Source organism: Leopardus geoffroyi, chromosome D3, assembly GCF_018350155.1.
Source record: "Leopardus geoffroyi isolate Oge1 chromosome D3, O.geoffroyi_Oge1_pat1.0, whole genome shotgun sequence".
NCBI classification, from domain to species: domain Eukaryota; kingdom Metazoa; phylum Chordata; class Mammalia; order Carnivora; family Felidae; genus Leopardus; species Leopardus geoffroyi.
Genome location: NC_059339.1, coordinates 35,966,433 through 35,979,372, shown reverse-complemented (window position 1 = coordinate 35,979,372; position 12,940 = coordinate 35,966,433). Strand labels below are relative to the sequence as shown.

Genomic DNA, 12,940 nt, shown 5'->3' with positions numbered 1-12,940 from the left:
TAAAGTTAAGTTTTTTTAAATTGAACAAAAAAGCCAAAATTCAAAAGCATGGCACCCTTTTTCCCTCTTGTGAATTTTACGTGTTATTTATTTTTACACGGATTTTTAAAAATTTTCATCTTTTTATAACATACATATTTTATCTTTAAATCTTTCCTAGCAATTTATTTAATATTACAATATCCTGCAAACCCACTGCTTGGCTGTATGTTCCAGTGACATATTGGAGGGGTATACTTAAGATGTAATTACACTAAAAAGTAGTAAGCATTATTAGTTTTAAGGTTTATCTGGATAACTAGTTTGAGGGATATCCATTCAAACAAGAGAGCAGGACATCCCCCTGAAGTTGTCAGAAAGAAAAATGACCTGAAACAGGCTATGCAGAAGGGTTTGTATCTGATAAGGGGTGATTTTTACATCATGCCTGCTCTCATTACAATTGTCACTTTGATCGCAAAGCATGCGTGGATGGAAACTTATCTTCTGCCTTGTGTCTGTCCCCAGTCTTGACTAGCTTCATCTGTCTGATGGCCACAGCTGGGTTCAAGATGCAGAATCTCTTATAAAATCTTAATATGAATACCTTTTGAAAGAAACATAGTTTATATGTTTCCAATGGAAACAGATGGAAAGTTCTAGCTAGACACTCCCTGTTTCCCTGTGTCGACTCATCTTAGAATAAGCCCAGCCTGCAATGCACCAGACACAGGGAGGGCTAAGTTTTTCCAAGAATCAGGTGAAGCGTGAACGGGAAACCCAGTGAAAGGGTAGAGAGGGCGATATCAATATTCAGTTTCAATTACATTTTTTTTTTTTTTACCAAGGAACACCAGAAGAAAATTCTAAGGTGAGAGACTTGGCCATAAAATTCCTGCTTTCAGAATGATCTGTCCTGACCACGTGGTGAGGACAGTGGCTTGATGGCTAAGATGCTCAGCACTGTCACATTCTGATTAAGAGAGTAGAAGCCCTTAAAAAAAAAAATGGATTCTGCGTAGTGAGTTGAACATTACATTCCTAGTATTTTCTCGTCCTGAACTCGTTTAGCTGAGGAAATGGATATTTCATCAGACGTGGATTTGACATTCCATCGCATTATGCCATAAACAGGACAAACGTTTGGGAAATGGGAAAGCAGGCGAGCTAAGACAGTAGTCACTGGAAGGCTCTGGTTATCTCATTTAAACAGATATTAAATGTGAGTGCCAGTAGTGTGATCATCAGCTGCTTCCCACTTTGTGAATAAATTGCTTAGAAGGAGTCTTTTGCCTACCAGATGTGACCTAGATTTAGAATTCCAAAGGCAGGGGAAAAATCTCTATTGTGTTAAAAAAACAATTGCTGGTAAAATGCATGGAAAATGAGCTTATCTCACTTTTCCAGGTGTTTGGGCTAATATGTTATAGAATTACTGCTTCACTTACGAAAAATAATTGAGGAAAATGTTCCAGCAAATCAAATTTGGATAAAGGCTTAGGATAGCTATTGTGTTGTTAGCAAGTTTCAAAACGGCAGAAAGGGCAGGGAGCCAATAGAGATAATAAAAATATAAAAAACTGTTTGAGAAGAGTCTCTTCTAAAAGGGTCAGAGCTGGGGGTGCTACCCAACTTCTGTTATGGCTTAGTAAAATATTGAAGAACAATATGAACAATTACCCTCCTTTCAGTGCATATGAAAGCTGTTGAAAAAAATCAAAAGCTTGTCTGTCTGCTGGCTCTGATAAGTCGTATTACTCTGTTAAATGCAGCGATTTTTTTTTGTTTGTTTTTAAAACATAACATCTTTATTCTCTTACCCACCGTCTGTCCTTTTTCATTTCCTTTTCATCTTTAGGAGCTGCCACCCCGAAGCCAGTTCCAGAACCCGAGAAGGAAACAGACCACACGGTCAAAATTGCTGGAGTCATTGCCGGCATCTTGCTGTTCGTCATTATATTCCTTGGAGTTGTGTTGGTAATGAAGAAAAGGTGAGCTCCCAGCTGTTGCCAGAGATGTGGTTCTACCCCGTCGTGTGCCAGTTTGCTTTGCGTGTGTGGTTGGTTTTCATGGCTAAGACACATCTGTGACTCTGTTGGTATTTTTCATCATATAGCGTTGAAGGTTACGAGGCAAAATTTAGAGTAATGGCTGTGGAGTTGTATGAATATGCAAAGTATATCATGCCAAGGTAACCTAAGACTGTGTCTTCCCACACGTTGGTACGTAAAGCTCTACAAAATCTTTAAAAACATCTATCCGTCAGGGAATTTTTATTACCGATTAGTGACGTACTAATGTAGTGGATGGTCTCAAGGACATGAGAAAGAAGAGATTTCCTTCTCATTATAATGAAGATAATGGTGAATTTATCAAGCCCATGTTTCGTGTAGGCACCATGGTAGGGGCTTAATCGGCACAACACCCCATGACAAAGGGACTCTTAGAAAACAGCCTGATAGGAGCCCAGGCCATGGTGTGACTGAAAATAAGAGCTAAAACTCATTAAATGTTGTCACATGGTTCTGTCTAGCTGGGGGGTCGTGTGGGGGAGGAGAAAATGTGGCTATAGCCGTTGTGGCTATAATAAGCAATCCTCACCCCCCACACTTAAAAAATATACTGTGTCTATTGTATATAGAAATGAGTAAAAACTTAATGATACAATGTTCAATTTATGCAAAAATTATCAACATAAAAATGTGTGGTAAGCAGTAGCATAAATTCTCCCCTCCAGAGATACTGCTAGGTCTTAATCCTTTTCTCTGTAGTTTAAAAACAATTATAGACTGGAAGTAAGTCATGGATAGTAGGAGGTGAGGATGGAGAGGTCAGCAAAGCAAGGTCTTGAAAATCTTGTCTGTCATCTAAGGAGGCTGGTCTTGGTCCTGAGATCCACTGGTGGCCTTTAAGCAGGTGGTAATGTGATGTAATTTTTGTCTTAGAAAGATCACTCTGATGTTAGGGTTGAGCACCATGAGGAAGGAAAAGAGCTCAAGCCAGGAAGACCAGTTGGATGAGGAGGGGGCAGCCTTAGAATTATTAGGTGGTAAGTTGTAGAATTATTAGGTGGTAAGTTGTAGTTTGAAGGCAGAAGCCCAGAGAAAAGGAGCAATTATAGAAAGAGCCTCGTTACTGACTTAGACAACTTAGGGAAGATGTTCCCAAGTCAGAAAATGCGGAGTATGGGAAGTAGACAGAGGCAGGCACGAAGTTTGGAGAGGTAGGCATGTCACTTTTTCAGTTCACTGTTCCTATTAAGGTTAGTGGAAATGTCCGCGGGACAGTTGGTTGTGCTGGTGTGGACTCGGAATAACAATTTCCATAGTCAGGTCAGCACCCTATGCCGGGCTGAAGCCCTGGATTTGGAGGAGATCACTCAGTGTCATTGTAGAGTGAGAAGGAAGTTAAGGATGAAGGGTAAACCTTGGGTAACCCAGTATCTAAGGGGTGAGTTCTTATCTATCTATCTATCTATTTTTTAAAAAATTTTTATTACATTTATTTATTTTTGAGAGCCAGAGTGAGGCAGAGCATGTGTGGGGGAGGGGCAGAGAGAGAAGGAGACACAAACTCCGAAGCAGGCTCCAGGCTCTGAGCAAGTGTTCAGCACAGAACCCGATGTGGGACTAGAACCCACGAACCGTGAGATCATGGCCTGAGCCGAAGTCGGACACTTAACCGACTGAGCCACCCAGGCGCCCCTCTATCTATCTATCTGTACACACACACACACACATGCATCTTTTCTTGCTCTGTCCTTTGTTTTATGTTTACTGTTCTACATAGGCCTCAGGACAAACCATCACTCTGTCTCAGCTGCACATGTTACTAATGAGTCCCCATAGTTTGCCACTTCTTTCCCACCTGCTTTACATCCTCAATTTCTTTCTCTCTTTTTCCACCCATCATTTAATTTCTCCTCTTATTTTTCTTCCCATTTTCTTGTCTTGTGATGAGAACTTTTAAGAGCTACTCTCTTAGGAACTTTAAAATATGCAACCTGATGGGGCGCCTGGGTGGCGCAGTCGGTTAAGCGTCCGACTTCAGCCAGGTCACGATCTCACGGTCCGTGAGTTCGAGCCCCGCATCAGGTTTTGGGCTGATGGCTCATGATGGCTCAGAGCCTGGAGCCTGTTTCCGATTCTGTGTCTCCCTCTCTCTCTCTCTGACCCTCCCCCGTTCATGCTCTGTCTCTCTCTGTCCCAAAAATAAATAAACGTTGAAAAAAAAAATTTAAAATATGCAACCTGGGATTATTAACTATGGTCGCCATGTTGTACATTATGTCCCATGACTTACTAGTTTTATAATGGAAGTCTCCTCATTTTTAATTCTTTCTTTTTTCTTTTCATTTCACTTCCCTGTAACTTCCTTCTCTTTATCCTTCTTCTTCTCTAGCTATTTATCTCTTTATTTCTTTCTCTTGTCCATTTTCTCTTTTTTTATTTCTTCTTCTCTTACTTTTCCATCACCTCTTATGCATTTTTCTCCCAGATGTTTTCCATTGCCCCCCCCCCACCTCAGTGTTCATTCAGAAGACTTATCTTTGCTACCAGTGGTTAATCCGTTTTTTTTTTTTTTTTAATATTATTCGCTATAAAATCAAAGTAATACTAGGCCTTTCCATGCCTGGATATTCAAACTAAACATTCTGAAGGGATTTATTTTTAGTTGAGGGAATATGTTGCATTTCTGTGTCATCTGGCAAGCTCTCTATGAGGAATAGCCTGAAACTACTAATCCAGTTGCCCTTGTGACCTTAGCTAAATGTCATTTCATCCTCCAAGGGTCTATTTCTGCTGGATTAATTCATTATTCTACCTAGGTCTCTCAGGTAGTCATGGAGGTTATGTTATAAATTATGCATTTGAAGAGATTGCCTCCGGTAACATATGGTCTTGATACAACATTAGACTAAATACCAATAACTCATATCAAATTTACATGATTATTTACTAGGTAATGATCTTAAAAGAGCTGTTTTCATATCATGTGCCACTTTTGTATTTGTTTTTTCTGAAATACAGAATATGCTCTCTGTGGGGTAAATTTACCAATATATCATTCCTATAAATATAAAACTTACAAGATTTAGACCTGAATAGTCATGTCATATTTAATAGGAATTCTGACAAATTCTAAGTGTTCAGGGTTTTTCTCCAAAATTTTAGTCTAAATTTTAAGTTGTATTTTTAAATAGTTAAAACATGATATTTTATCTGTCTATCTAGGGAGAGAGAGCACACATGTGAGCAGGGGAGGGACAGAGAGAGAGAATCCCAAGCAGGCTCTACTCTATCAGCATGAGCCCAATGCGTGGCTTGATCTCATAAACTGCAACAAGATCATGGCTTGAGCTGAAATCAAACATCAGACATTTAACCAACTGAGCCACCCAGGCACCCCTAAAACAACATGTTAACGATGGATAAGTTGCAGATGTATCATTGGTAGGGAATAAGCCACACTCTTTGGTTAGAAGAACACTGAATTGTTTTTGTTTTTGTTTTTGTTTTTGTTTTTATTGAGGTCTGCCATATGACATTGTATTAGTTTCAGGTGTATAACATCATGATTCAACATTTGTATATACTGTGAACTGATCAGCACAATGAATTTAGTTAATGTCCCTCTCACATTGTTACAAAATTTCTTTTCTCGTGGTAAGGACTTTCAAGGTCTCCTCTCAGCAACTTTGAAATATATGCTACAGTATTATTAACTAGGGCTGGACATTACTTCCCCCGACTTACTTATTCTATAGCTGGAAATGTGTACCTTTTGACCCCCTTCACCCGCTCTGCTCACCTCCCACCACATGCAGAAGAACACCGAATTTAGATTTGCAATCCCTACGTCTTTATTTTAAGTTTGTGATTCTGAGCTTCTCTGGGCCTTGGAGTCCTCATTTGTGAATTGAGAGCCTAACATGGGATGATCTCTGTAGTTCCTCCCACTTGCAGTCAGTTGGTCAGGTGTTCCATATGTAGTGGCCTATGGTGACACTGTACGTTTGCTATTCTGGAAATACAGTGGGTGGCTTATTGCCATATTTCATTATTTAAACATACTCCATAGTTCTTCCAAAGACTGCCTTTGTTCAGTTGGCTCAAGTCTAGAAGTGTTACTTGGTGAAGAGCTTATCTCTTAGCCCCCGTGTCCTGCTGTCACACAGCAGGCACTCAATTAAAAGGAAGGAGCAGGGAGGGGAATGAAAACGGGGAAGGAGAGAGAGGGAAGGAAAAGAACTGCCTCAGGTGCAGTTAAAGCCTGATGCTAATCAGAGTCGGAGTCCTTCCTGCATGGGCGAGTTAGTCCACGTTGCTTCTGCCCTCAGCGCTCGGCCACAGCCCGTGCAAATATGTGCCATTGGTCATAAAGACAGACTGGGCCCAGGAGAAAGGGTGCTGAAACAAACTCATCAATATTTCTGGAAATACAGTTGGAAGTCTGTCCTGCTAAGGAAAAGTCAGTAGTTACCGTCTGTGTTTATCAGCACGCCAGGCCAGATGGGCCTGAGCCCCTGGGCGGTGGGGGACAGCAAATTTAATTAGGAGGCATTGCCAATTATTAGCTTAGCTCAGATCATATTGCTTTCTGAAGGGTAGGCCTTTTATAAAAAGTGGTTGATGGGGCGCCGGGGTGGCTCAGTTGGTTAAGCCTCCAACTCTTGGTTTCAGCCCAGGGCATGATCTCACGGTTTCTGAGTTCGAACCCCGCCTCCAGCTCTGCGCTAACAGCACAGAGCCTGCTTGCAATTCCCTCTCTCTCTTTCTCTCTCTCTCTCTCGCCCTCTCTTTCAAAATAATAAACAAACTTAAAAAAAAGTAGTTGCTGAAGGTAGGCCCCTAATACATAAAATCCATTCGATTCATGCTAACTCATGGAATTCTTTCACATCGAGGCAATAATGACTAAAAACTGAGATAACCATCAGTTTTATTTGGCTATAATGTTTTACAAACTTACCACAAATGAATGACTAATTGTTAACTTGTTTATGAATATTAATTTATTGGAAACTTACCTGGACTAATGTACTATGAAACCACCTTTGCCTTGAAAACTGTTAGCAAAACCTTTACGTTTATTTTTTATTTTATCCTATAAACAAAGCAATTTCTTATTTTCTCTTTCGCAAAAATATGTCTTCTTCGGAGGGTGCAGTGTTTTGATGCAGCAAATGTTGATAAAGGGTAGAAGATGGATATGAAATTAAAGTTTCATACAGAGTCATATAACAATGTAGAGGTGACCCTTGAGCAACACTGGGGTTTGGGGCACTGACCGCCCCTCCTCCTCCCCCCCCCCCCCCCGCTGTCAAAAACTCATATAAATTTGAGCTCCCTCAAAACTTAACTACTGCTAGCCTACTGTCAGTTGACAACATGGTCAATCAACACATATTTTTTATGTCATATGTTCTATATACTGTATTCTTACAATAAAGTAAGCTCGAGAAAAGAATGTTATTTGGTAAATCATGAGGAAGAGAATATACATTTACACGACAGTACTGAAAAAAACAATCCATGTGGACCCACACAACTCAACCCTGTGTTGTTCAAAGGTCAATTGTATTTTCAAAATTAATATGAAATAAGTTGAGTAGGAGATACTTAGTATTTATCATTTTTCATCCATGTATAATTAAATATATTTCTATAAATGAAAATACCTGCATTTTCAACATTTTTCATAGGGAATAATTTATCTCAATAACATGTTTGACAGAATTTAGCATACAAACACCATCAATTTTTACCCTGCTTAATTATATTTACTATTGTTTCTAAAGTTGATATAGATCTTTTAGAAATTTGAGAACATTTATATTAATTACGGTAATATTCCTGTCTCAGCTATTGAGGTAAGTAGAAATTACAGAAGTTGTGGCTATATGAAAATAATTAAGGAAATATGCACTCTTAGTCAAAGTAGCAAATGTTAGCTATTCAACTACAACAACACCTGTTTTAGGTAAATGTAACTGTTTTAATCCTGAAGCACTCTACCTCTATCTCTTTCCAGAACATATTTTAACAAGTGTACATTTTGCAAATGACATGCAGCGCATGTCATTAAATATTTAGAGCCCATTCTATTATATTTAAACAATACTGATACTGAGAAAGAAATCTCAATAAAAAATAGGAAGTATTTCTGAAGACACCATAAAACAAAAAAGATAAGAGAGAAAATTTGATGAAAGCTCTATTTTCAAAGGGATGCCTGCAGCATGAGGCTGGAGGCAAGTTGACATTATCTATAGCTCTTCTGCTATACTTGTTTACATATGAGATAGGAATTCTTTCCCTCTATAGCTCAGTGTGAGTCGTATGTGGAAAATGTCTTAAGCCTGGATGCTCTATTGTTTCAAAATCACACTTTCTGAAACTACATTGAGAAAGTTTCTTTGTGATGATTATTTAGAATATGTGTACTTGATATGCAGCTGTATAAATAACCAGATGCTGGGACTTTCTGCTCCAGCACAAGCTTTGGCACGCATGAGACAGGATATCTGGGTACACAAAGAAGGATGCGTATGTCATCCTAATCTGTCAATCAGCTAATGTCCTTCAGTTTTCTAGATGATAACTGGATGGGCTTGTGGTACAGAGGTAAGTTAAACAAACTGACCTTTCTCAAGGCCTCCTCTAACCTGGACTTTATGGGATTATTCTAATAGCTCCTATATTAGACACTATTTCTGGACTCAACTAAATGGTTTGACTATGTTCTATTACCTTCCATTAAGGGTTCTTTGGGAGCTCTTTATACGGAAGATTTTATTTTAAACAGGAGGGTGGGGAATATAGGCACTCATTTTTTATTTTATTTTTATTTTATAGGAGAAAAGTGTCAGAATGGTAAGGGGCAGCCACTGGGCTTATTTTTTTTTTTTTTTTAATTTTTTTTTCAACGTTTATTTATTTTTGGGACAGAGAGAGACAGAGCATGAACGGGGGAGGGGCAGAGAGAGAGGGAGACACAGAATCGGAAACAGGCTCCAGGCTCTGAGCCATCAGCCCAGAGCCTGACGCGGGGCTCGAACTCCCGGACCGCGAGATCGTGACCTGGCTGAAGTCGGACGCTTAACCGACTGCGCCACCCAGGCGCCCCGCCACTGGGCTTATTGAACCTTAACAGATCTGGTTTGAATCCCAGCTCCTACTTGGTTAGCAGTGTAAATGCAGATGAGTTACTTACCATCTCTGAACTTTTGCAACGGGAAATGTGGTGATGAGGCTACTGTGTACTTCACAGGGGAGCATGAAGATTAAATAAGATAACTCATATACATAGCTGGTGCTGGATAAATAATAGCATAGGGGCCCAGAAGTTTGGGAGATTGTTCAAGGTGATGCAGGTAATACAGGGCAGAGCCTGGCATAAATCAAATGTGTCTGCTTGTTAACCACTCTGCTCCACTGCTTACGGCCACAGCATTAAACTCAGAGATGCCTCCTGCTCTGTTCAAACTCCGGTACTGTCCGGATCCATTAGCTGGAAACACAGTGTAGTCATCAGCTTACCACAATTAACCATCACTCTAAGTCTGCAAAGATTTGAAATCTGCCAGCATGCTTTGGAAAACAGCTAACTAAAAGCTTTTTCCACTTCCTCCTTTATAGAAGTGTTTTTTAAATCCTTTCAAGTGTGTGTATTTTGTGTCCTTTTTGGAACAGGAGGATTCCTTCGGGTAACTCACAATAGTTGAGGGTGCTGTATCCTCGTCCGGTTTAGTGACTGAGAGAACTTTGTTAAGTTTTATAGTAAGCCGTGAAGGAAGGGAGTGTTTCACTCCAGGCCTTCCTCATCAGAGACCAACTCTAGAGTCTGGGAGCAGAGTGGAGTTACCAGCCATCCCTAGGCACAGCCACCTACCTATATCACACCTTGACCCTGTGGCTTCCAAGCTGTGTGACCGTGGGCAAGTCGCTTGGCTTTGTGTCCCTCGGTCCCCCCAGGTATACCAAGGGCAAAATAAGAGTACTTACTTCATAGGAGTGTTAGGAGAAGAAAATGAGTTTCTACTGTCAAAGTGCTGGCCCCAATAAATATTACCTACGTTGACAATATACATAATCTGCTACCTCAGTATATGAGCCGTAGCTGACCCTAGGTTCAATGTGCATTGCACGCATGCCTCAAAGTTTTTGTTTCCATACTCAAGAGACGAGGCAGGACAAAAGGCTGACTCTCCTGTAGAGGGAGTCCACCTCTCCTTTGCCCATGGAGAACATGGGTCTTTAACTGTGAGGGTAGCAAGGAACATAGCTACTACAAGGAAGGCAGCTCACGGTTCCTGTAGTTGGAGGCCAGGCCTTGGGGCAGGTGCTACAGCTGCGAGCACGAGGGAAAACCACTCTTGGGCCAAACTCACCCAGCAGTGTGTTTTCTGCACAGGCCACTGCTCACTCAAGGGGAGGGATGAACTATGGCTTACAGGGAAGGAAGGAAGCCAGAGTCCTGGGGCATCGATACTACTGCTCTTGGGGAGTTCCCTCTAAGCCCCAAATTCTCCAGAGCGGTCATGGTCTTGGCAGTCAGCACAAATACTTTGTGTATCCAGACCTATGAGACCCAGATCCAATAAGGGGCCGAGCAGTCCTCCTCCGGGATCAGAACAAAAGGGCAGCATTTCTCTCTTTGGTGTGCTCAGCAGTGTCACACATCTATTTGGAGTCCCTGCACCTGCCTTAGATCCTGCTCAGCCAACTACCTCAACTCCCACAGGTCAGGATCAACCTCTGGAACTATCTGGAGTGTGGACCCTCATGCCTTGTTACTCGGCACCAGCTCCCCGCCTGCACACATTGAGCGGGGTTCTTAGCAGCCATCTCAGGGTACAGTTGTCCTGCTGATTTGTATTGTTAGTGCCTGTAACTTTCTAACACAGCTCATTTTTATCCTATACTCATTAGCATAGCTTCTTAAAACTTGTTCTTTGGTCTGTCTTACCTCTAAAGCTTAAGTCTAACAGTACCTAAGAGGGTGTTAAGAGGGAGGTGATATTTACCACCAAAATTGACCATTCTCCACAGGTGATCTCCCCAGATGATGTGCGTTGTATGCATTGATATTTCCATCTCAGTCCCACCCAGGCTCTCCCTGTTTCGTAAAGAGTATATGTCTCCATTTATGTGGACATGACTTCACTTTCCAGTTTGTAGAGTGGGAAATGCCCAGGGTGTGAAAGCTGAGGATGACTTTAAATCTGTCATCTTGGTTAGTGAATCCAAGAATTCAAACTTGATATGATCATTTCTTCAGGGCGCCTGGGTAGCTCTGTCGGTTGAGCGTCCAACTCTTGATTTCAGTTCAGGTCATGATCCCAGGATCGTGGGATCAAGCCCCGCATTGGTCTCCCCACTGAGTGTGGAGCCTGCTTAAGATTCTAGATTCTCTCTCTCTCACTCCCTCTGCCCCTCTTCCTCTCTCTCTCTCTCTTGCAAATAAATAAATAAATAAATAAATAAATAATCATTTTTTTCTGTTTTTGTTTTATATTGGTGACTGAAACAGTAATGAAAAAGAGTATAGGAGAAATATGTATATACATGTAAATATATACATATATATATATGTTTAAAATTGGCCATTGTCTAACCTGCTTCTTTAGGCAACATTTGTGATCCCTCTTCTTCTAACATAGATCTAAATTTCTTTTTAACAAGGAAAGGAGTTATATCTGAAATCTTTGACTTATGTTCATTTATAGAATATTACATATAGTTAAATTTTAAAGAGGATAGAGAGGGACCACTATACTAATGAGGAGAAGAATGCTTTCTCCCTCCCTCCCTCCCTCCCTCCCTCCCTCCCTCCTTCTCTCTCTCTCTCACTCTCTCTCACTCTCTCTTAGCAGATCTCAGCATTCCAGATGCAATAGTCTATTAAACAGTGTATTGAGGTGAATAGGAAAGGCATGGTTTTGCCCAATGCCCTTGCCTTTAAGGTGCCCAGGGCTTCACTAGATCCATTGGAAGTAGTGGTTGTTTTTTTTCATATATGCTGTTTCCCCATCGACACTGCTGTGGTAGAACTGAAGTGAAGCTATTTTTATGGCTTTTACTGCAACAAGCAAAACTTGACTTATTTATTAAATTCAACATACTTCTATTTGTTTGTGAAAACAACACAAAGCATAAAATTGGCAAAAATGTAGCCCTGGTTATCGTGTCTAAGAATGGCCCATTTTATCACTCAGGCGTAAGAGCAGGCATGAACACAACTCCCGGACGTTAATTATGTTCCCCAGGCGACTTGAAGCAGCACCTGCCTGAACACCAGAATTCCAATTTGGATGCTAGGATTTGGTGCTCTCGTTACTCACCCCCTCATTACAGCACTCACATACACTCTCCTTGCATGCAGGCTCTTGAGTTACCTGGGTCTCCTCTCTCTTTTCTGTTAGATTACAGCATATTAAAGGCTGTGATGTGATTGTTTTTTTTTCTAACCATTTCTGGCACTCTGCTCTCATGCCCTTCAGGGTGTTTTGCAGGTAGTAGGCATGTAGGTTATTTAGCAATTACAGACAAAAACTCTTCTTTAATGCAAGCCCTTCACTGCAACACTGGACTTTGAATTGCTTTGGCTTCTTATTTATTTGGGAGATGTATGTTTTATAATAGCATAAGATATTTTGTGGGGCACCTGAGTAGCTCAGTTGGTTAAGACCAGGCTCAGGTCATGGTCTCACAGTTCATGGGATCAAGCCCTGCATCCTTGGGCTTCACCGCTAACAGCTGAGAGCCTGCCTGGGATCCTCTCTCTTTGCCCCTCCCTGTCTGTCTGTCTGTCTCTCTTTCTCTCTCAAAATAAATAAATAAAACATTCTTTTAAAAAGATATTTTTTAAGTTTTCTGGTGGACAGATTCCCTATTTTGAATAGCGTGATTTTTTAAAGTTTGTGTAACAATTACAGTAAAATGTTGGATTATGAGTC

General features: G+C 40.8%; 1 protein-coding gene and 1 long non-coding RNA gene across 12 annotated transcripts in view; one reads left to right on the top strand and one right to left on the bottom strand.

Moving 5' to 3' along the window:
* The window catches only part of PTPRM (protein tyrosine phosphatase receptor type M), a 796,726-nt gene that overhangs the window by 564,732 nt on the left and 219,054 nt on the right, over positions 1–12,940 (top strand). For all 11 annotated transcript variants that reach the window (XM_045459381.1, XM_045459379.1, XM_045459380.1 and 8 more), the window contains one exon: positions 1,838–1,970. In XM_045459381.1, coding sequence (XP_045315337.1) covers positions 1,838–1,970 — 133 coding nt within the window. The remainder of the gene's footprint in view (positions 1–1,837; positions 1,971–12,940) is intronic.
* Positions 3,928–4,664, bottom strand: LOC123588430. The gene is made up of 2 exons (XR_006707837.1): positions 4,230–4,664; positions 3,928–3,982 (listed from the first exon to the last, which is right to left on the bottom strand). It is a non-coding gene; the product is annotated as an uncharacterized LOC123588430 (long non-coding RNA).